The 25172-nt window shown below is 41.1% G+C and overlaps 1 protein-coding gene across 6 annotated transcripts in view; it reads right to left on the bottom strand.

Annotated features, from left to right (window-relative positions):
• Nucleotides 1–25172, bottom strand: part of LOC135708135 (calmodulin-binding transcription activator 1-like) — a 592813-nt gene that overhangs the window by 485529 nt on the left and 82112 nt on the right. For all 6 annotated transcript variants that reach the window (XM_065230097.1, XM_065230091.1, XM_065230092.1 and 3 more), the window contains exon 3: nt 11899–12084. In XM_065230097.1, coding sequence (XP_065086169.1) covers nt 11899–11938 — 40 coding nt within the window. In that variant the 5' untranslated portion in view covers nt 11939–12084. The remainder of the gene's footprint in view (nt 1–11898; nt 12085–25172) is intronic.

Below are 25172 nucleotides of genomic sequence, written 5' to 3'. Positions count from 1 at the left end.
GGGAATTAAAATCTCCCATAATCAACCGTGGAGTAGGAAGAACTGAACAGATATCTGAAAGTTGTTTTTGACTAATCGAAACTCGGGGAGGAATATACACAGAAGCAATACAAAGGCTCTTGCCTTTAACAAAAGCCTGACATGCGACAACTTCAATACCTGGAAATTGTGGAAGATTCACTCTATAGAAGGAATGGCACTTTTTGATCCCCAAAAGTACTCCTCCTCCACGCGAATCCTCACGATCCAGTCGAATAATGTTAAAATCATGAAAAGGAAGATCGATATCTGAAGAGAGCCAAGTTTCACACAGAGCAAATGCATCACAATCATTATTGTGAACCAAAAACTTAAACGATTCTATCTTAGGAATAAGACTTCGACAATTCCACTGTAGAACAGTGATCAAATCCCCGACCTCGTTTGGAAAATTATCCATCGAAGGAGATGATTGCTGCAAGGAGGGGCCACTTCAATGTCAACTGCTTCAAGAGGGTTTTCACAGTAGGAAGCATTGCCAGAACAATGCTTTTCAGAGGATCAGAAATATCGAGGTAATTGAGGATACTGTCCACAATGTTATCAAATGAGAACAACCCAGATGAAGAAGGGGCTTGTGTTCTGAAAATTGGGGCATCGGGGGTTTTGGATGTCCCCGGGAGAGGTGGAAAATCCTGGGTATAATCAGTTCTGCGGAATCCAGGAGGAGTAGAAGTCTCCTTTTTTCCACCACTCCTTGATTTGGGCAAGCTGATTTGGGGTTCTTGATCTGCAACTTTCCGCGAACGGATGCGTTTTCGTTTCCGGGCAGAACCTTCCGGAAAACTGAAAGAAACTCCCTCCTCAGCCAAGTCAGAGCCAGACTCGTCATCTGACAAAAGAGCGAAGGGATTTGTTTCGTTGGTCGATGGCTTGGCTGTCTTAAGCATTTCTGCAAAAGACCGCCTGGAACGTTCTTTAAGAGAGCGCTCTAGTTTTTCCCCGCGTTGTTTATACACCGGACACGACGAGAGACCATGAGGAGGAGATCCTTTGCAGTACACGCATTTTGGTGCCGTGACTGTGCAGGCGCCATCCTCGTGCTTCTCCCCGCATTTGGAACAGCGTGCCTTGCTGCCACAGTGAGAGGCCGTATGTCCCAACTGTTTGCAGTTTTGGCAGATCATGACCCGAGGAACAAACAAGCGCACAGGTAGCCGAAGTTTTCCCAACTCGATGTACTGAGGAAGGGCTGAACCAGAAAAGGTCACGCGAAACGAGTCTGTGGGGGTAAAACTCTTTTTACCCTCGCTGACAGATACTGAGCCCAGTTTTTGGACATCCAGTATCTTCACCGGGGGGAGCAAGGGGTTCTTGAAACGGCCAACCGCCTGCTTCTCCAAGATCTCGGGGGTCAGACTCGCTTCGGTGACCACACCTTCGATCTCCACATCACGAGCTGGTATGTAAACCCTGTACTCAATCGTAAAGAGCTGGGAGGCAGCAATCTCGTTAGCCTGCTTCAGGTTAGAAACGACAACACGAAGTTTATTATGCCTAACCTTCGTGATTTCGGTCACGGCCGAGTATCGCTTCGTCAGATCAGTGGAAATTTGCATCAAGTTCAAAGGTTTGTTTTTGGGCTGAAAGTAGACAACCCATGGCCCAGTCGAGTCATCTGGATAGGCTCGCGATCGGGGGCTTTTCTGAGACGAACCATGAATGACAGGACGTTTTCGTCTTTTCTTGCCATCGAGTGGCAAACTGGTTTCATCTTCCGACAAAATGTCCATATCGTCTTCTGACGAGACGTCCATTTTGCCGTACTAGTGGGAGCGGTAAACGCTCTACCACTGAAACGATGCTTAAAACCAGACAGACACAATAAACAGAAAAAAACTACAAACACAGAAACACAAAATTAAATTTAACTGATGGGCGAGAGAAAGAAACAGGAAAAAAAAAAACTTATCTGCTATACTACTACCACCGAGTGATTACACAGCAGCAGCGGAGCGACACGCAGCGTGGGTGACCTTCGATGCGCGTGTGCGGGCGATCTTTGTAGTGGTGTGCTTGTATTAGGCTCGGCACTCAGCTGGACACACGATGATGGATGACCGGTATAAATGCGGAGGCAGATGCTGACACTCGATGACGATGATCTGTGTGCAGGTATGCGTGATCACGCACCGATGGCAAAATGGTTGGCGAATTGGCAATCGCAAAAACAATTTTCCTTCCGATGATGCCGAAAACACACTTTCTTCTCAGAAAAAAAACTCACTTTCAGATAATTGTTCAGCCGGGCACTATGCCAGTAATCACTAAGCGAGAAAAAACTGATAATTTAAACCAACCGAATACCGAGAAAACTTCCGAAATACCGGAGCGCGAAACAAGTCGACTGTACTTCTTGCTAGGTCGCAGTGGGATGAACCGAGAGGGGTTGATATGTGAGAAATGGGCGCTCGATGTTTGTCAGATAAATCGTCCAATGTGCAAAGATTTGTGGTTGGTGTGTTTTTTTTTCTCTTTGTGATAATGTTAAGCTGGTAATACATAGAAAATCTTGGGAGAGAGGGAATCAGAAATTAGGAATCAGCACCGTGGAAATTGTAAAATTATTGCCCAAAGGGGATTACAGTGACTTCTCATTTGTCGGCAATCGACAACATGGCTCCATCAGTCACTATTTGGTGGTTCGGAATAACTGTTACTTTTAAAAATGGTCATAACGATTGAACGCTTGCATGATTTTTTTGATATCAGTTTATTCACACAAACTCAAATTGCTCTAACTTTCGATCCGTTGGGTAAAATTAATTGAAATCTTGCGTAGACATAGTTTAATGTGTATAGTTTACACTGTGTGGGTTGATTTCATCAGGTGCGCAAAAGTTTTGGGGCCTCCCTTAGCTCAGTCGGTAAAGGCGCAGCTACAAAGCAAGACCATGCTGGAGGTGACTGGGTTCGATTCCCGGTCCGGTCTAGGAATTTTTCGGGTTGGAACATTTCTCGACTCCCTGGGCATAGAGTATGATTGTACTTGCCACACAATTATACTAATGCAAAAATGGTAGCAGGCATCGAAAGCTCTCAATTAATAACTGTGGAAGTTCATCTAGAACACTTAGTTGTGAGCACGCAATAAGCTAATATGCCAAAAGCAATAAGCTTGAAATGCGAAGAAGAAGAAGAAGAAGAAGAAGCAAAAGTTTTCAAAATGGCAACGAAAGAACAGTGCGTGCGTGAAAAAGTGTTGTATGAGTACTTTGAGAATAAGGATCTGTCGCATCGTGCCATCGGAAAAAAGTTGGGAATCGTGGGAAGATCCGAAAAAAAGCTGTCAGGTCAACGAGAACAATCACAAACGGGTGGTTGGGGCCTTTCAACGGAAACCGAACGCTCAGTTGCATGTGAGCAAGACTTTCATGCAGAATACCAAAACTCGAGCTGGACTACGTATGTTTAAGGTTTAGAAGTCCCCAAACCGTGATGAAAAACAGAATACGGTCGCAAAAAGCCGTGTTCGGAAGTCGTACGACCAGACATATGTGAAGGCAGACTTCAACCAGATTCCAGAAAACATGTATGTGACTTCCAACGATAAGTGTGATGTTCTCGAGAACCTTCGGACACAGAAGATATCGAAGTTCGCCAAGAAGTTCTTAATATGGCAAGCGATTTGTACGTGCGGAAAGCGGAGTACACATTTCGTTACCGCAAGCACCATGAATGGACAGGTGTATTTGGAAGAGTGTCTCCAAAAGCGGCTTCTCCCTCTCCTGAAGGCTCACGACGGTGCGACGATCTTCTGGCCGGATTTGGCATCATACCACTACACGAAGGACGTGCTAGATTGGTATATGGCGAAAGATATGAAGCCCCCAAACGCTCCGGAACTGCGCTCAATAGAAAAATACTGGGCCATTATGAAGGAGCACCTTCTAAAACGACCTAAAGTGATGAAGAATGTTGAAGAAAGCATGGGTTAATATGCGAAAAACTGTCATTCGAATATAAAGGCGAAATAAATTAAATGAATGATGTCAAAACTAGTTTTAATTGTTTCTTTTTACTCCCTGAAAATTTGGTGATAATCGGATAAAAACTCGAGTTTTGAGAATGAATTTTGTGTGTGCGGATTGAAAACGAAAACGAATGAAATTTCAAATCCTACAATCAATACAAGCTGATATTTGTACACACTTTAAAACAAAAATACTTGAACTTATACCTATTTTAGGCATTGAGAATTTCATAATTGTGAAATTGATGACAGTTATTCTGAATCACCCTGTGTTTTTCCAAGTTTTGCTCCAGTGCAATCTGATCTATAAAGAATGGTCTAGTCAAATCATAAAACATAATTTACATGTTATTTTAAAAGGAATAGCACTGTATCAGTAGTGACAGCGATTCGGACGAATTTTCTGATTTCATGAAAGCACTCCATGTGGCTCCCATACAGATGGAAGTAACTTACCGGGTTGCGGAGGATAAAACTCTTTTTTTAAAGTTCAAGAGGACCCGAATTGATATCATCCTTGGTACTCGGAAAGTTCTGCAATGTGAAGCGTGTCATGCGGGAGAAATTCCCTGCACACTTCGGCCTCGACATGTACCCAGGTGTACGTGATGCATATTCTCAGTCGGACGGGGAATTTTCTAGCATATGGTGGCTAGTGATTTTTGGTTTCAAAATTCCCAGTTTTCCCCGGTTTTCCCAGCACCAATCTCTAAAATTTCACAGTTTTTAATATTCAGTAAAAACCTGAAGTTTTCAACGATAACCACTTTTTTAAATCGTGCATACATACCAATCGGGTTATCGCATTGACGTTCTCTGCTGTCCGAAAGCAGAAGCAATGCATAGTAAAATGAGCAAATACGCAAACTTTCCTTCTCAGACTGGATTCTATGGTATTAAATGTGTTCGTAGAACGTACCCCTTTGAACCGTAGATAACGCAGTTGTACTTGTCTCATAGCGGTCGTATGAGAAAACAGGAGGAGGGACAAATAACTACTTTGGTCAAAATCTCTCACAAAAAAGGCAACGGGAGATTTGCCAGTCTTCTATGTCTATTAGGGTGGGTAATTATCATTATTTTTTTTAGAACAATGATTTTTTTTTCCATTTGGATTCTCAAAAAACTGTGCAAAACTTGGGGTCGATTGGCTGAAACCCGACTTTCCGCATTGCGTATAAAATTTGTATGGATATTATTTTGGGAAAACCTACTTTTTTGCATTTTCATTCCATTTAATTAAAAGTATAGGCAAGAAGTGCCTAACAACATTGCCGAAGGATATACTAGAATGTCTCTAAAAAAAAAGTTATAGCTATTTAAAGATCGATGTTACGAATTAAATGCCTAAAATCACTTTTCCTGCCAATGAAAGTCAGATTTCAAACTGAAATAATTTCGGAATATCTTATCGATTTGGTATGTTCAGATGAACTATTCAATTTTTATTTTCTTTTAACCTCATCTGGTATCTTGTCTTAATAAGGAATACGATGAGGAAAAGCCTCTTTGAGTAAACCCCAACCAGGATCACGCAAAGAGCCGAAAAATCCCACATCTTTTCATAAAAAATACAAAATACAAAATAATTAAAATCAAGATATACGTAAAACAATAAACTAATGTTTTTTCAGAGGCTGGCATCAGCAGGTCACCGTGGATGATTCCCATAATCAGGGCTGTAATCTGATTACTCAATGTGCGCAATGTACTGATTTGTTTAAATAAACAAAGTGAGAATCAAACAAACACAAGTATGCATGCCTTTCACCCTGCGTAAGTGTAAAGCAGCGGAGAAGAGAAGACAGACAGACACACCCAGAAATAACGAAAACTCAATATGTAGCCATCGCTCCAACGGCTCCGACGCAAAGAGCGCCACTCTGTGTAGGGTTTCAAATGAGACACCCAGCAAAAATACAGAAGTCTTCTTCGTTATGCACTTCTTGATGTTCTATGCATTTTATTTATTTATTGTTATTCATCTGACAGTAGCTGTCTTAATGAATAAAACTTAGATAATACACAAAAATGCAACAGATTAACAGATTATAAAAAAATATCACAATCTTCTCAATCGGTTTCGAAATAGGTTCGATGTTTCTCCGATTTCAAATGCTTCTTCCACAGCGGAGAATGCCCGAATCATCGCAGACATTGGCTCATGGTATCCATTTGCAGTCCGATGGAATCTTGGTTGTAATAACGCTGATTGCCGCAACATCCTTTGAGGAAGTTTAATTGTGAAAGCAGTTGAGGGCAGTCCACATCGCCATTTAAAAGTTTCGCTACAAATAAGATTTGTTGCATTTTTCTTCTGTGTTCCAATGTGTCCAGGTCCAATAGCATGCATCGGTCTGCATAAGGTGGTAAATTCGTTGGATCGCGCCACGGCAGGCTGCGCAAAGCCAACCTCAAAAATCTTTTCTGAACACGTTCTATTCGGAGATTCCACACTAGCTCATATGGAGACCAGACCACAGATGCATTCTCAAGTATGGGCCGAACTAAAGAACAATATAGTGCCTTCAAGCAGTGAAGGGCCACCCACATTAGATCCGTTTGCGTTGCGTTGACGTAAATTTGACAGTTAGACAATAGATTTAGCTGTCACTTTGCCGCAACGCGTCCGATTCGGATCAAATGTGCGTGGGCCTTGAGAGTCTTTGAAATCTCGTGCAATCTTCGAAATAAATCCCAGCTGACGATTCGCCTTAGAGATGTTCGGGAAATAGTGAAGATTGAAGGTCAACTTTGGGTACAAAAGAACACCAAGTTCAGTCATACGTTCTACTCTGCGAAGCGTTACATTGTCAATGCAATAGTCGTAAAGGATTGAACTCTTAGAGCGGTGAAACGTCATCACTGCACACTTTGGAACGCTGATGATGAGCTTATTGCGACAGCACCAATCCACAAACAAATCTAGCAGAGCTTGAAGACGATCACAATCCTCAATCGGGTGAACTATGACGTATAGCTTAAGATCATCTGCATAAACGAGCTTGCATTTAACTCCCAACAAAGCTGCTACATCTTTAAAGAATAACGTAAACAAAAGTGGACCCAGGTTACTTCCCTGAGGTACTCCAGAGGTGCTGGAAAACATAGAAGAGACACAAGATCCTAGTCGTACTCGAAGAGTTTGTCCAGTCAAGTAGGAAAGTAACCACGACCTAAGTTGCTCAGACGCTCCTAGTGGGGAAAGCTTGCATAACAAAACCTTCTGGTCGATTTTGTCGAATGCGGCTTTCAGATCAGTATATATGACGTCGACTTGTGCCTTATCCTCCATCACGGTGATGCATGTACTGGTGAAATCCAAAAGTTTAGTAGCTACCGATCTACCGGAAATAAATCCATGCTGGTCAGTTGAAATGTAGTTCTTCGAGAGATTCAGGACAAATTCGCTCAAGATGATCAGTTTGGACACTGTCGAAAGACTGGTGATACCTCGATAGTTCTTCATATCCCGTTTATTGCCAGATTTGAAAACAGGAAACATATACGACTGCTTTCACAATGTTGGGAATTTTCCTTGCTCAAAGAATGCATTAAATATGGCTGCTAAAGGTTCAGCTAAGGCAGCTGGGCAACGGCAGAAAACCACTGCCGGAATTCCATCTGGACCAGGAGATAGTGAGGTTTTCAGTCTCCTTGCTGCTGAATGTACCATATCCCGAATTACTTCGAATGTGCTCAGTTCCACTAAGTCACTAGGCGTATCAGAGGCAGCAGATTAAGCTTCACCGTCACTTGACATATTTTTATCGAAGACAGATGCAAACATCTGTTTAGCAAACATCTCACATGCTTCGCTAAGAGAAGTGGACTCTTTCCCATCGAGTAGCATGTTGGACGGTATACTCGCATCTTTCCTTTTGCTGTTGACGAAGCTCCAAAAATTTCGGGGGCTACGCCGCAAATTCCACTGGACTCTTAGGACGTGTGATTTGTACAAGGCACTGTTAAGTTTAATGTCACGACGTAGTTTTCTCTGGACTACGTTACGCTCAAGCTTCAGCACTCTCAGCTGAGGAGTACTCCAAGCTGGGGAAATTGGTCTTCTTTTCAGAGGAACATTTGATTCCAACCAATGTTGAATAATGCTACATAAACGCACAGTCATCTCATCAACATCAATGCATTCAAACACATCGGCTCAGTATTGAACAAAAAGATACACGTTGCAAGCTGGGTGAGATGGTGACAGAATTAAGGAAGGATGGTGAGCATCAATAGGTAAAAGTGGCACAGCAGATTCGTCGATATCGAAATCATTTTCACCGTTGCAAAATACCAAAGCCAGCGTGCGGCCTAGTTCATTTCGGACTGTATTGTGTTGACTGAGATTAACGAAATCCATTCCATCAACGATGTTTCGGTGAGTTAGACCCTGTTGTCATCGATTCCTCACTGAAGACGAGGCTGATTATAATCGCCACAAACAAGAAACTCTTTGACTGAGGCAATATGCGCTGCCATGACTTCGACGTCGTGACTTCGGTCGGGTGGGATGTACACAGCGCAGTCATGGTAAGCAAAGTCTGCAAATAATTCAAAGTAGACATTAGCGCTTGTTGTATTATATTCGCTCCCTGCGCCACACGGAGTGTACCGCTCATTGTGTGGATCACTTTCAAACCATAAATATTTGAACAATTATAACATTTTTAGAGACATTCTAGCACCATACATCCCCGTGCAAAGTTGTTAGGCATTTTCTAGACTATATTTATACAAGGTTAGTTGCATGATTTAAGCAAAATTGTGGTCTCTAGAGATGAATGTGCAAAAAAAAAGTAGGATTTACCGCACCAATTTTCATACACATTTTAAACGCAATGTGGAAAGTCGAGTTACTGCCAATCGTCTACAAATTTGCACAGTTATTTGGGGTCCCAAATGGAACCAAAAAATGGTTGTTCTCGCTTTATGAGGTGAAGTCTACATTTTTCCATGTAACGGTGACCCACCCTAATCTTTATTTATGTATATGTACAGTAATGTTTAAGGTCACTAGACTGATCGCTAAGATTGAAATAAGAAATTGTTTTCATAGTTTCAACTTGATATCAAATGATAGGAATCCAGGGAAAATTTATGGTGACCACGGAGCAAGAAAAAATTATAACACTCCGTAATGTGTATCTAATACAGTCCATTCTTCATATCTCGATAAAGAACAATAATAGCCTACTAAACCGTTTGAAAAAACCAGATAACGATCGTAATTTATATAAAAAAAAAGTTGTCAGAAATCGAGATAGGGGAATTTACGTATTCTCGTCAATCTAAGCAGCTTCCGCACTTCTATTAGCATTTTCTCCAAAATCCCAAAAGTAAAATTTATGGAAACTGTGAGAAGAATACTGCCTAAAATCACAAATCAGTCCCATATGGATAAAGCATGCATTGCGAAAATGGCAGTCAAAGTTACGAAATGAAATTTCCATGTAAGTAGTTTAGAAATCATAGCAAATTTATTGACATTTGTTTTAACCTATAATCAAATGCAATGAAGATTGCATGTTTTGTTATATCAACGAAAAATATGGTAATTCAAAAAAGTAGAACCGGTGACTGGATTTCTGGACGGTGGAATTCCAGAATGGGACTGATGATATGCGATTAATTAGCATGACTTGACGTTGTTTTCACATTTTTCACGATCAAAGACCATAATATGAAGGTGGGCGCCTTTGAAGGGTGCCTTCACTCTTCGAAGGGTATAAATAGCGGGACCTTTCTATTAAAATCGATTCCTTGCGATAAGGGCAAAAATGACAACTGTATCAAAACCGAATACTTCATAATTTCTCAATAGTGATGGAGTACGAACACGGGATATACTGCAATAGATCAAATTACATGGTCGTAGTGCTTTTATTCCCAAAAGAGAAACACATATTGGGGATGCAATTTAAAAAAAAAAAACCCTAGAATCGACCACGTTACGAAAAGTGGTCAGGTTTTGACCACTTATAACTCTGTCAATAGCCGATGGCTTTCAATTTTAAACAAGTCAATCGATTGGAAATTTTTGATAAATCTGCAAAAAATAACACTATTGAAAATTACACCAATGTCCAACTGTTGTAATGGTGATCAAAATTAAAACCGATTGCCTGCAAAAAGCGCTTTCTCTAACACAAATTTCTAAATCGAATTCTACCCGGTCTCACCGAACGGTGCTTATTCAATCACCGTGTGTGGTGGTGTCCGTCATCATCAGCAGCAGCAGCAGTGCTTTTGGCGTGTCGTGTTCAACATTGTTCGCCAGTACACAACGAAAGACTGCCCGCAAGCAACGAGGTGCAACTAACATGAGCATCCATTCACCGAAGAAGGAGGAAGAAGCCGCACCGCTACTGATCGGATTCAGTAGCTCTTGTGAGTCGCTTTGGGGCATCTATTCCAAGCGCGTCACCTTCGTGCCAAACAACAGCTGTGTTGAACACCCTAATAGCTCAGCATTACTCAACCATCACGACAAAACGGTCCTCTGCAGGACCACCATAAGTTTGTTAAAGAGTATTTTCTGGACATTTGTCAAGGTCATCAATCGGATGTCAGTTCCCATAAGTTTAAATCTAACATACCATGTATTTTTAAGGCAACATTGGGGATGAAATTTCAAAAACCAAAGTCGGTCGCGGCTAATCTGTTAAAATTAAGACTTTATCAATTTTCAAAAGGTCACTATTGAAAATTGTACGAATGTGCAACTGTTGCTATGATACTTAAAATGATCACCGATTGCCTGCAAAAAGCGAATTCCATAACACAGATTTCAAAATCGAATTACATCCGGTCTCGCCAATTTATTCAATCAGTGGTGAGTGGAAATGTCCGGTCGTCATCAGCAGAAGCAGTAATTTCGGCGCGTAGCTATCAAGGCGCCCTAAAGAGCCCTCGATTCTCCAAAGAAGGAGGAAAAAGCCGCACCGCTACTGATCGGATTCAGTTGCTCGTCGTGAGCCGCTGTGCTAGTCAGTCTCATCCGTGTTGAAGACCCTAATAGTGCATTACTCAACCATCACGACAAAACGGTTCTTTTCAGGACCACCATAAATTATTGTTGTTTAGGAGTTAATTTTCATGGAACGTTCACTCGCCTTGCTGTCAGCCACATCATCCCCAAAGCTCTTTGATGATGTACCCAGCAACCAAACGTTTGTGGTCAAATGCGGAACAGTATTGAAGTGGAACACAAAAATTCTCGCAATGACCGAATACCACATGACCTTGTCAATTAACCAGAGAACTTCCAATTAAGGTAGGGTTTTCTCCAGGACGCTAGAAAAAAAGCAAAAAAATCTCGAGTTTATATGATTGATCGCAAATATTTCACGATTGAAAAATTTTAGCAAGAAAGTTCGACAGTCAATATTAGCATCTTTTTTTATTATCTATTGAATAAAACAAAAATTCCGTGCGTCTTGTGCACGAAAATGCGTAAATTTGTCCTTAGAAAACGAGGTGTTTCAATATAAAACGTGTGTTCTACGATGCTTGTTTCATGAGATATGAATTTCAATGTACGTGATGCGGTTGAAATTTCATAGCATTCTGAAAACGTTCGGCCCATTTTGTCCGATAGTAAAAAAAAATCCCCAAACTATGAGAAAAAAAATGGTAAAGAATGATGGCCGCGCAAATATTTTGGGTGTAAAGATACCTATCACGGTAAATTTGATTCGTGCCAGCTAGAATCTATGACCCCCAATCTACGGTACTGAAAAGGGGTTATGCAGCGTTACAAGGGATCCAAAACCATACCGATCAGCTGATTCTTTTATCACAATATGTTCCTATAATTTCAAGAGGTACTTGCGTATAAACCATTTCAATAAGAACAAGTGAAACAAAAATCCGCTACTTACGTATCTGCAGGCTAAGACAGTAAACGGCCTGTGACGTCATTGCCCAGGCGTCGGAAACAGCTTATTGCGGTGAACGGTGAACGGTGATTGGCTTCACCATTCTCTGCCCGTTTTTGCCGAGTGGAACTATGTTCCGATCTGGTTGGGTAGGCCTATCCGAGAAGTCTAGTGTGCTTGCTGTGTCGCCTGAAAGAAACGGAACAGAGAACAGAACCGTGAAACAACCGAAAATACAATGTAGCTAGATTTGGATTTGAAATTCTTCCCCTGAGCCTTCTCCAAAGCAGGAGAAAAAGTTCGTCTAAAGTGGAAAACTATAGCTGTAGATTATAATAACCAACCCTCGGCAGCACTAGGTTGGGCTCTGTATCAGCAGCCGACGCAGATCTAGATTCGCTGATTAAGTTTTACAGCCCTACTTTATAATGCTATAATATTCAAAAGTGGAATTAAAAAAGTTTACTTCGGAAAAAGTTGAGCTTTGCAGCAAGATTTATGTGAGTGTGAGCGTACATTGGAGCGAACTTCCTAGAGCTAGTGCCTTTGATGGAGCATTTCCACCATTGTCAACCGGAATAAGATTGATGAACCCGTTTGACAGAAGGTGAGCGAGAGCAATTCCCAAACAAGATGCAGTACACAGATTTGCATATGTAACGTCGAACCGTAAGTAGGCAGCAGCAGAAATATGCTAACTAAGTCCCATTACTCGGGTGAGCAGCCACCTGCAAACGAAAGCGAAATGTCAATGGTGAAGAATGTTAACCCATGCCAAGACTTATGGCTTTGGCACAGGGATATCTGTTGCATGAAGTCATAAATCTTTGCCGGAAGAGGATGCAGGAAATCCCAGTCCTTCACACACTGGTCTCGGTGTCAGTCTAAAAATGTGTTAATGTAAGACGTGTTAAACATTTCTTCCCCGCCCCGTTCCACCCAGTTTTTAACCCAAATTCAGAATTCATTTATCACGAAGCACTCATCTTTCCTCCATTGCCATTCTCATACCATCATCAACTTACTTGTAGAGAGGCCTCGGCTCGTCATACGAGTCAGGCGGCAAACATTTCCCTAAAACCATCCCACCATCCTTCGCACAACTCTGCGATACGTCTTACAAACTAGGGAAAAAACAATTCCTCTTCTGCATCGTTGTGCTGTCTCTCATTCTGCCTCCAAGACACTCGTTGTGTAACAACCGTTTATCATTCTTATGTTGCTTCCCCAACCTTCCACATGCAACGGCTTCCTGCTTGGAGATTCACCTTCCGGGGCAAAAATTCTGCTTGGCAAAGCTCGACCAAAGTGCAGAGGCTTTAGTAAATCACTTTAGGGACTTTGGTCCTTTGTACCTCTATACTTTTCCTACCACAAGGGGAGGGAAAAAACTCTCCGTTCTGTCATCTTACAAGCGTTGGCATTTCGGTACCTAGCTGTTTAAGAAGAAGAATTTTCAAAATTGCAAGATTAATTAAGAATTGTATAAATTGGCGATTGAATAAATTTACTACTGAAAGCACACGTATAAGCTGTAGTGGCAGATGAGGAATCAAATAATCGAATTTGAATAATAAACTATTACATTCCAACTGGAAATACACGCCTGTCATAAACTTAGTGCTTTTTGGGTACTTCCATCATTATTAAATGAGATTTTTCTGACCCTCAATACCCAGGAAAACGAACAAAATCTCCAACAGGATGCCTCCAATCCCAATACTCCTACACCATAACGGCTTAGTATCGGTAACCTATATTTTTCCAAAACTAATTAGAATTTGATAGGCTCATTGTTCACGCCCAAACACTCCAATCTAATTAACAATGTAAATTAGCGGTGCCAGCAAACGCTCTGCCGCTGCCCCAAATTTTCCCCAGTCCTAAACGCAACACTTCCGATATTTCACTGTCCAAACTATCGAAAATCACGCACACCCCCGGAAAATTATTATGGAAATCTAAATAAACACCTATCTAATTTAAGCATTCCGCCCAAAGCCCACCACACCGCCGATGGAATACACTTGACATCCTCGGACGGCACACGCATACCGGGGAGCCGGGAATTATTTATCTATCGATTGGGGGAAAAAATGCCATGCAAAATAAAAGCCACCCAAACGATTATCCCAAAACCCTCATGAATATCAATGATGCAATAGATTTCATGTGAGTACGTGTGTACATGCGATCCGTGATTTATTCCGACCCCCACCACCCAACCCCCAAACAGGGATGGGTGGTCAAAAATTAGCGCCATAAATATGTAATCACGAATCATACAATCCCGGGCTTGTAATTCCGCTCCGAAATTGATTATTTTCCAATCTTTTAATCTGCCGGAACGACTCAGAGCGTGTGTGGTGGTACCGAAGCCAGCCACTCGAAGCCAGTTCCCATCAACCCGATACGACTTATCAGTTTATATTTGCCATCGGACCCTTTGTTTGTTTGGTTTCGATAAGTGCTGCTTGCCGAGCTTACGATAACAGTTTCGATTGTTTTCCAACACCGCCGGCGACCGACCAGCAAGGCGAGTGATCAATGACCAACAGCAGGGTCTCGTCGACGGTAGGTGGCTGGTTCAGTTGTAGATCGGAAATCTATTATTTTCGGGGTCGCCACCGCCGGAAGCTACATGGTGCATGTGAAATCTATCGCTCAAAGTGCGATAAATTACAATTAAATTAATCGCATGTAACGGTGATATTTATGGGGGTGTTGCTTTTGTGGAACTAGTTTTATGTGTGCGTGTGACTGTGTGCCTTCGGGGATCGGAAGCCAGTTCGGAACGTTGATGCTGTACAGTGCCGGTTTGGTTTCGGGGATAGGTGGAGCAGATTTAGTAGATGTAAAAAAACGATAAAAAGTCAAAGCTGGAGAAGAATGGGAATTAAATTGAATCTGGGAATTGATCAGCCTAAATGGGGCCATACATTCCATTGCTAGAAAGTTTCGTGGAATTACCGTTTAAGTAAAACGGCTCATAAAAATGAGCAGTTTTACTTACCCGGAACCTTCCGGGAAATTTACCAAAATTGACGTTTTCCGATACCCGATTCACGGGAACCTGATTCGGTTTTCCGGAAAATGGATAATTTTTAGAAAACACATGCTAAATACAAAATTTTAAATGCTAAAAAAATATATGGGGGCAAACCAGAAGAATCTATTTGGGATATTGCGCCCTCCGTATACAAACCATGAAAACCATAAAAAAGGAATACAATCAATGCTTTTCATTACAAAATTCTAATTTTCCTAAAAAGTACTTTTAATTACCTTTCATTTAATATATTTATCTTGGAAATCAACCCAGTAGTTATGTTATGAATTTAAGCCATTTTTGAAAAAAAAATCGACAAAAAAACCATTTTTTATCCACCTTATGATACGGTTCTATTATATTGCGATAAGGAACAAAACTACCAATTTCTACGAAATTCTGAGAACCACTATATCGTCTTGCTATGAAATGGCTGAATAAGTGAATTTACAGAAGTTCCCTTATTATCTCGCAGTCTGATTTTAAGCATACACGAAATGCACAGTGTTTTCTTGGAACCTCTTACTACATTTTTTGAGAACCACCGTGAAGTTCTCTAATATTTCCTGAAGTTTTTGCTACTCTTCTGATAATATTCATGGCTTTGTCCTGAAATTTATGAAACTATCGATGAAATCAACTAAACTCCCCAGCGTTTTCTCCTTACTTACCTTACCAATCAGACTAAGGCCTTGTAGTCCCCTGCTGTCCGAAGAAGTCGTCTCCACTCTACTCGATTCATGGCTACACTTCACCAGCCTCGTAGTCTGCGAAGGGTCCGCAAGTCGCCTTCTACTTGGTCGATCCACCTTGCCCGCTGCGCGCCTCTTCTTCTTGTTCCTGTTGGGTCGCTTTCTAGAACCATTTTCACTGGGTCGTCGTGCGGCATTCTTACGACGTGCGCAGCCCACCGTAGTCGCCCAATTTTTGCAATGTAGACGATGGATGATTCTCCTAGCAGCTGATGCAATTCGTGGTTCATTTGCCTCCTCCACGTTCCGTCATCCATCTGCACTCCACCGTAGATGGTACGCAACACCTTCCGTTCGAAAACACCAAGCGCGCTGGTCCTCCACGAGCATAGTCCAGGTCTCGTGGCCGTAGAGGACCACCGGTCTGATCAGCGTCTTGTAGACAGTCAACTTCGTGCGGCGGCGAATTTTATTCGACCGGAGCGTCCTTCGGAGTCCAAAGTAGGCACGAATCCCTGCCATAATGCGTCTTTGAATTTCTCTGCTGGTATCATTTTCGGCGGTCACCAGTGAGCCCAAATACACGTACTCATCAACCACCTCGATTTCGTCACCGTCAATCTGAACTCGGGGTGGGAGGCTAACATTGTCTTCCCTAGAACCTCTTCCTTTCATGTATTTTGTCTTTGATGTGTTGATGGCAAGTCCAATCCGTCTAGCTTCAGCCTTCAGTCTGATGTACGTTTCCGCCATCATCTCAAAGTTCCGTGCCATAATGTCAATGTCATCGGCGAGGCCAAGGAGCTGGATGGACTTCCTGAATATCGTGCCACTCGTGTCTATCCCAGCTCTTCTGATCACACCATCTAACGCGATGTTGAACAGCAGACACGAAAGTCCATCACCCTGCCGTAACCCCCTTAGAGATTCAAAGGGACTCGAGAGTGTCCCCGATACTCGAACAACGCACATCACTCGATCCATCGTCGCCTTAACCAATCGCGTCAGTCCGGAAATCCGTACTCGTGCATAATCTGCCAGAGCTGATCTCGATCGATTGCGTCGTATGCGGATTTGAAATCGATGAACAAATGAAAGCGTGTTCTCCACTTCCATTAATTTCTCGCCACTTCTGATACGTTTATTATTTTTTGAAACTTCTAAAAGGTTCTCACAATTTTCCTGATAACCATGGAACTGCCCTCATGAGCTCTCAGAACTATCCGAAGCTACGTAACTTCCATTAAGGTATTTTAACACAACTGAAGTTTTGGGAACTTCTGTGAAGTTCAGGTATTTTTATCAGAAGGTAATGGAACCGACCTAAATTTATTAAAATTTTCCTGAAATTTACGGAACTGCATTGAAACAATCGGAACTTACCCTTAACGATTTTTGAACTTCTCGGCAGTTCTGGACGTTCTTGGAGTTCTCCGAACTACCCTGATGTTTTCCGGAATTTATTTTAAATTGTTGGAAGTTCCATGACATTCTTAAAAATTAAAAATTATGATATTGCTCCCGCATTTTTTTTTGCTGATACTAAGGTGTGTGTGTGTGTGTGTGTGTGTCCTCCTCTATCCCTCACCCAGCCGGGGGCGTTGGACAAGTAGAACTGCGAATAATTTGATCAAATCTCATGCTCCGTAATGGTGCCCTTTATGTTGTGAAGACTAGTACTTCAAAAAGTGTAACTTTTGAGGCAAGACAGGGTGTCCTCAACAAGTTAAGGGAACAGGATGCACTAGATTTCCACAACAGGTACAGCAAAACATCACACAGACGCCCTTATTCACACTAACTACTCAGGGGATAGAAGGTCAAAAAGAGCCACCGCCGCCAACTAAAGCTTGAACCGGGTACCTGGGACTCCCACGATATACCCGCGGCAAGGTGAGCAGACGATGCCCTGTGCGTATTTAGTATGTAATATGTTTTATTTGGACACACAAAATGTTTGAAGCCATGCGTCATCTAAACCATAATTTGCATCACCACAAATACACTTGTCAACAATCTTCAACTGGAACGTACTCACCAAATCACTTCACCCGGGAGCGCATTCCCGATGCTTTCACGCATATTTTTCTCTCCACTCCAACCACACAACAACCAAATATCACTTTTCTTTTTCAAGACACTCCGTGCACCTTTTTTTTTGCTGATACTAAGGTACTATCAAAACCGTTTCAATAGTTTTTCCAGAAGTTCATGGGACTCAAAACTTCTTAGATGTTTCATGAACTTTGTTCTTGAACCATCTGAAAAACTTTTTTTTTTTCAATAGTAAATCGAACTTCCTTATGTTCCCAAAATGTTTCTAGAGTTTTCGGAACTTCCCCAAAGGTCCAACAATCATCCGGATATTTATGGAACTATCCTGAAGTTCTCAGAACGTTTCCTACAGATCATTGCACTTATCTGCACATTTAAAAGTTAATGAAGTTAAGTTAAAAAAAAATCTTGAAATTTTCCATAAGTGAATAGAACTATCGTGAGCTTCTTTGATCTTCATTTTAGTTCACGAACTATTCTTGCAATTTATAGAACTGCCCTCCGTTCTCGAATTTCTTTTGATCATTTCTGCATCTCCTCGGTTATCATGGGAGGGATTTTAGTAAATAGCAAGGGAATGACCAGAATCCACCATGGTAAGTGATGTGATCGTTTGTTTACTTCACTATTCTAACACATTTATAAACAAAAGAGCCTGGGATTTAACCCATGATATTCTGCAAATTAAGCAAAAACGGTTACCACTATGCTACCACATTGCTTATATCACAAAAACGATCGAGTTTTCGATTGAGTTACAATTATAATCGCTCAATCCCGGCGGCGGCTTCTACGACGGCGATAACGGCTGCCACTAAAAAAAATAATAGTACGAATAATTATAAGAAATCGATACAATCCTTACAAATATTTAATGTAATACTTGGAATTGAACACATGATATTCTGTTCAGTAAGCAAAACTAGTTGCAACTAGGCTACCGAGCCCCTTCTATCACAGGATATCACTGCGACCGACGATCGTTTAAGCCCAGTGACGTGAAGCTACTCAAATATTTTTTTTTTATAATTACTTTATTTGTACAGGCTCAATCGAATAAACTTTACAGAGCCGAGTAATCCTTTGCGTTATACATTATTACTGTCTTAAATTTAAAGTTAAATGAACTGAACCGAGTACTCGCGGTTGTCTCGAGGTTAGTGGAGATTTACAATTTTTGGATGGGAAAAAGGGAGAAGGAGGTTTAAAATGTGGTTTACGATACAACTATTTAATTAATCCTAAAGCATGAAATTATTTCTATTCATCTTGAAACCAAACATTGAAAAAAAAACTCCACACGTACAAAATACAAACTAAACACAAGGTTAATCAAACTTACAATCTAAGGTTAATATCCTTAAAGTAAACATATATGAGTTTCATAAGCTCTAGATCACGTCTAGCCAGAATATCCCGAACTGGAACATTAGGTTGTCTACCTCGATCCCGAAGGGAATCATAAAAATGTGATTTGACTCCACGATACTCCGCACAAGACCAAAGGATGTGATCAGCGTCCTGGTAACCTTGTCCACATTCACAGAGATTGCTGTCTCCCAACCCTACACGGAACAAGTGAGCGTTTAGACAATAGTGATTGGACATGAGACGAGACATCACGCGTATGAAGTCTCGACCCAAGTCCAACCCTTTGAACCATGCAAACTTCAACACCTTAGGGATAATTGAATGTAGCCATCGTCCCAAGCTCCCTTCACTCCATTGATGTTGCCAGCTAACGAGCGACTGCTGACGATAAATAGAGGAAAATTCACTATAGGCGATCTGTCGATCATAAATGTCGCCTTCCATAGCGCCCACCTTCGCAAGTGAATCCGCCTTCTCATTGCCCAAAATTGAGCAATGCGAAGGGACCCACGCGAAGGTGATGATGAAAGAGCGCACGGATAAAGTACTAAGCAGTTCTCGTATTTTCAAGAGAAAATACGAGAAGTGCTTTACCGGCCTAATGGAACGGATAGCCTCGACAGAACTGAGACTATCCGTAAAAATAAAGTAGTGGTGTGGAAGAAGTGAAGCAATTGTTTCCAAAGTGTAGTGATTAGAGATCCATCTGTGAAAAACGTTCTTGTAGAATCAACATGGCCAAACTTTGCAGAGTATAATGACGGAGCAATCATAGGACGATGATGCTCTGGAATTCCGCGGATTTCCTGCGTCATAGATAAATCAAAATTCACTGAATTGCCGAAATCGGAGAAGACTACACGATTGGGAATATTTCTTGAAGGGCTGACATCCTGTGTTAAATATAGGTAGTACAAAGTCATAAAACATGTTTGAGGATTTAGCTCCAGAAGCTTCGCAAAGTTTTCGATCAACAGTGGGTTCATTACTTCGCAACGGGTGATGAGCCTCAGAGATAACTCTGAAAAACGGACGGATAGTGGCAACATGCCCGCCAGCACTTCGATACTCATAGTATGAGTCGAGTGCATGCATCCTAACGCGATACGAAGACAACGATACTGGATCCGTTCCAGCTTGATGATGTGCGTTTTAGCTGCCGACTGGAAGCAAAAACTACCGTACTCTAAAACCGATAAAATCGTTGTCCGGTACAACGTCAGAAGATCTTGTGGATGGGCTCCCCACCACGTTCCGGTAATTGATCGAAGGAAATTGATCCTTAGTTGGCATTTTCGTCTCAGATACTCAATGTGGGATCTCCAGGTGCATTTGGAATCGAACCAGACCCCGAGATATTTAAAAGACATGGAATGAGTGATCGGTTTACCCAAAAGTTGAAGCTTCGGTTGTGCTGGGCTATGCTTCCTAGAAAAAACGACCAACTCCGTTTTCTCCGTGGAGAATTCGATACCTAGCTGAATAGCCCAAGTAGACAAATTGTCCAAGGTATCCTGTAAGGGTCCTTGCAGGTCAACCTCTTTTGGCCCTGTGATAGACACTACGCCGTCATCTGCAAGTTGTCTCAACGTGCAATTGTCACTAAGACAATTGTCAATTTCTCTAACGTAGAAATTGTACAAAAGGGGGCTTAAACATGAGCCTTGGGGGAGACCCATGTAGCTAAATCGAAAAGCTGTAGAGTTTCCATGAGAAAAGCTCATATGTTTTTCTGACAGCAAATTGTACAAAAAATTATTCATTAATGGAGACAATCCACAAACGTGGAGTTTCTCTGAAAGAACTTCAACGGATACTGAATCAAAAGCCCCCTTGATATCCAAGAACACAGAAGCCATTTGCTCTTTCTTAGCAAAAGCTAACTGAATTTCCGAGGAAAGCAACGCGAGACAGTCGTTCGTTCCCTTACCCCTACGGAAACCAAATTGAGTATCTGAAAGAAGGTGGTTCGTCTCAACCCATTTGTCGAGGCGAAAAAGGATCATTTTCTCCATCTATTTTCGAATACACGACAGCATCGCGATGGGTCGATACGAATTGTGATCCGACGCGGGTTTATCAGGCTTTTTAATGGCTATCACCCTTACTCGTCTCCAATCGTCGGGAACAATATTGAGCTCCAAGAACTGATTGTACAAGTTCAACATGCGCCTCTTAGCGATGTCTGGGAGGTTTTTCAGCAAGTTGAACTTGATTCTATCAGATCCCGGGGCAGAATTGCCACACGAAAGGAGAGCGAGTGAAAGTTCCACCATTGAAAAAGGTTGACTGATTTCGTCTACCGAATTCGCGGTTTCGCGAGGAATCAACTGCGACGGCACGGAATCCGGACACATTTTTCGCGCGAATTTAAGAATCCATTGATCCGAGCATTCCTTGCTTTCGTTGTTAGTAGACCGGTTACGCATTCTTCGCGCCGTACTCCAAAGCGTATTCATAGACGTTTCGCGCGACAATCCGTCTACAAACTGTCGCCAGTAGCCCTGTTTTTTGGCCTTGATGAGGCTCTTGAGTTCGCGTTCAAGAGATGTGTATGCGTCGAAATGCTCGCGTGTTCCGCGTTTCCGAAAAAGTTTAAACGCGTCGGACTTTTTACGGTAAACCTCCGTGCATTGTTGATCCCACCAGAGCGATGGTGTTTTCTTACGAATAGACGATCGCGGCACCGGTCGTGTTTGAGCTTGAAGAGCGCTGTCGACGATGAGATTAGAGAGGAAATTATATTTGCTCCAACGGCGGAAGCTCTTCCACTGACGATACTGTATCGTTTATCGCGGATTGGAACTTAGTCCAATCGATGCTACGGGTTAGATCATACGCGACGTTAACGGATTCTGACGAGTTGAACCCACTGGCAATCGAAATTTTGATCGGCAGATGATCACTACCGTTCGGATTCAAATGAAATGACGTCCCTGAAAGGAGTCAACTACGCTTTCGAACCCAAAACGAGGATACGTTGTATTTGTTTTCCGAAAAACAACTGTGTTTCTCAAACACTGTTTCTATCGAGTTTCATGAGTAGCTTCTAAAAAAAACTTGGGGACATTCAGTCTTCCAAAAGCAGCAAAAACGTTTTTGCTGCTTTGGAAGCCTGAAACTGCCAAAAATTCTCAAGACAGTTCTTTCTATACACCAGCTGCGAGCTCTCAAATATTCGTTTAATTTATAATAAGAAAAAAGAGCCTGGGATTTAAGCCAAGCTTTTCAGCTCAGTCGCTTTTAGGTCACCGAGCCGCTTATATCACTACAACCACTCCGATCACACCTGGCATCATCGACGTCCATTATGCAAAATAAAATAATTATGATTTCCGATCAGAATAGAGCACACGTCCTATTACACCATAATTATCACTGATCTTTTAATATGTCCTATTACATTAGTAAGTAGTATTTTTTCACAATTTACCTGATTTTCGTGACGTGACGTGAAGATTGAAAAAATTGTCTTCCAATGTCTTAACCACCACTTTTTAAATGTGAGTGGGTTGTGGTGCCCAGATGTGGCAAGGAGAGGCCAATCCATAAACTACGTAGTCAGCTTAGAAGGGGGAGGGGCTAGCAAATTTTATTTTTTGCGTGAACGAGCGCAGGGGTAGGGTTGAAGTCACTCAGAAATTGGCGACACACTTTATGGACAAAAGATTGCAACAAATTATCATAGCACTAGAAAAGTTTTTTATGTATCAGATCTCGAAAGCTTTTCAAAGTCTTTAAACATTTGTATGGTGTAGAATCAATGATTTTTTTAATATTTTTTTTAATTATTTTAGAAAAATTGAACATTATTTATTAATTCAGGTCACGAAGAGAGTTCGATTAATCTTCAACAGCGTGGAACTGAAAATAAAATTAAAAGTTAGGTTTAATTTAATCATATTTAAAAACCATAAAAGTAGTAAAAATTTTCGAGATCCAAGGCTTTGAATGAAATGGAATCCAAGCTAGCAGTAATTTAAAAAATCGGATTTTATACATTTTTTCGCTATCATAGATTTAAAAACAAAAATTAAGTATTGGAAAATTTTCATAATCATGAATTAGCAGAAACAACTTTCATTATTGGTATTATACAAAATATTTCGATAAGAATTTCTACATAAAACGACGCATCTGACACAATTTTGGGTAATTTTTAAGCAGAATTTCAAAAGAATAACAAGAGAACTTAAAAGACTTCTGAATATAAGACCAAGAAAATAATGAGGAGAATTACATTTCAAATTAATTGTTCGAATTTCGAGTAGGGTCAATCTAAGCAGCTTCCGCACTTCTTCTTCTTCTTCTTCTTCTTCGCATTTCAAGCTTATTGCATATCGCATATTAGCTTATTGCGTGCTCTCAACTTAGTGTTCTAGATGCACTTCCACAGTTATTAATTGAGAGCTTTCGATGCCTGTACCATTTTTGCATTGGTATAATTGTGTGGCAAGTCCAATCATACTTCTATGCCCAGGGAAGTCGAGAAATTTTCCAACCCGAAAAATTCCTAGACCGGACCGGGAATCGAACCCAGCCACCTCCAGCATGGTCTTGCTTTGTAGCTGCGCCTTTACCGACTGAGCTAAGGGAGGCCCCGCTTCCGCACTTCTATTAGCATTTTTTCAGCGTCACGCACATATATGACGTATCTGTTTGTTTACATTCATCTGCTGCTTGCTTCTCTATCCATTCCAATCGACCGAATTTACCAAAACGGTTTGAAAGCGTTTTTACAACAGCCAAACTTCTCATGTGAGTGTGACTATTGTCGGCAGCATATTTTTCTTCGGCAACCTTCCCATTAGAACTGCGTGTAGTGCGTATGCTTCATTTGAAGAAAAATCTGACATAATAGGATTGCTCGGTCGTACAAATATAATCAGATTGAAGCTGAAAGACTTAAGAATCGTTTGCATACATTCAGGGAAGTGTGTTGATGGGAAAACATAGTGAAATTATCGTTTAAATTTTGTTTGCAGAAAACAGTCAATGGGTGCCGAAGACGACATTTACCCTATGTGCAAAGGAGAACTCCATGGAAGTTTTGAGTAGAATTTCAGGAGAACTCGATGGAAATCATGACAATAATTCCTAACAAATCCTTAGAAGTAATCCAGTGTATAGGTAGTCCTAAAGAAATTCCGTTCCAAAAAAGGTGGTGGAGTATGCAATAATGGTTTCACAAGTCAAAATATTAAGGTTTTTGTTAATGTACTTACCACAAACTATTATTTGTTGTTTCATGTAATGAAGCAAGCAATTTCTTAAATTACAGATTTATAAACCTCGTAAATCTGGAAATCGCCATGCTCGATAAGAAAAAAGGAATCTACAAGGAAATACGGAGGATTATATGAGAATTCTGAGGAATATTACAAAGAATTCCCGAACAGAAATCCGAAATAATGCAAACGAATATTCCACATAAGTTTTGAGATAATACTCATAAAATGCTGAGAAACATTCCAAGAGAATGTTTCAAAGATATTAATGGAGAATTCCAAGAGTTTAAAAAAAATCTATCGTGATATGAAGAAAATAAAAAGGGAATATCAGAGAAATTACCAAGATGGATTTTGAGAAAATGCTAAGATAATTCCAAGGAAATTCTTAAAACATAATCCTGTGAAAGGGTTTCACGATAACATATAAAGAAATTTTTAAGATACAAGAATAAAAAATTATTTTCCACAGCTGGATTTTTTTTAACTCGAGTCCTCGAAAAATTTGTTAATTCTCATGCTAAGAAGAGATTTTAATATCTCAGATCATCAAGACTCTGGGACTGAAAATCTTGGATTAATCCATACCAATTTAAGGCACTGAGGTATTCGCTCCTGCTCGGGATTAAATTAAGCAATTCAAACAACATACCAATAACTTGATGAGATATAACGGGTGTTCAATAAAAAATAAGAATGATTTCAGTGCCGTCCAGCGCTCTTGTGAGAGCGTTGCGACTAAGTTGCGTCGTATGGCTGACCAGGGCCCCTTCTCCAATATTCATTGACGTTTTTTTGAAGAATGAAAATTATGTTTTTAATAAAAAAAAAATACTGAATTCGTTGAAAAGAAACATTTTTTTCACTAGCTATGTGACTGAA

This window comes from Ochlerotatus camptorhynchus, unplaced genomic scaffold (assembly GCF_037179485.1).
Source record: "Ochlerotatus camptorhynchus isolate MF236.1 unplaced genomic scaffold, CSIRO-AGI_Acam_v1.1 ptg000328l, whole genome shotgun sequence".
Taxonomy (NCBI): domain Eukaryota; kingdom Metazoa; phylum Arthropoda; class Insecta; order Diptera; family Culicidae; genus Ochlerotatus; species Ochlerotatus camptorhynchus.
This window is presented reverse-complemented; position numbering and strand designations above follow the sequence as displayed.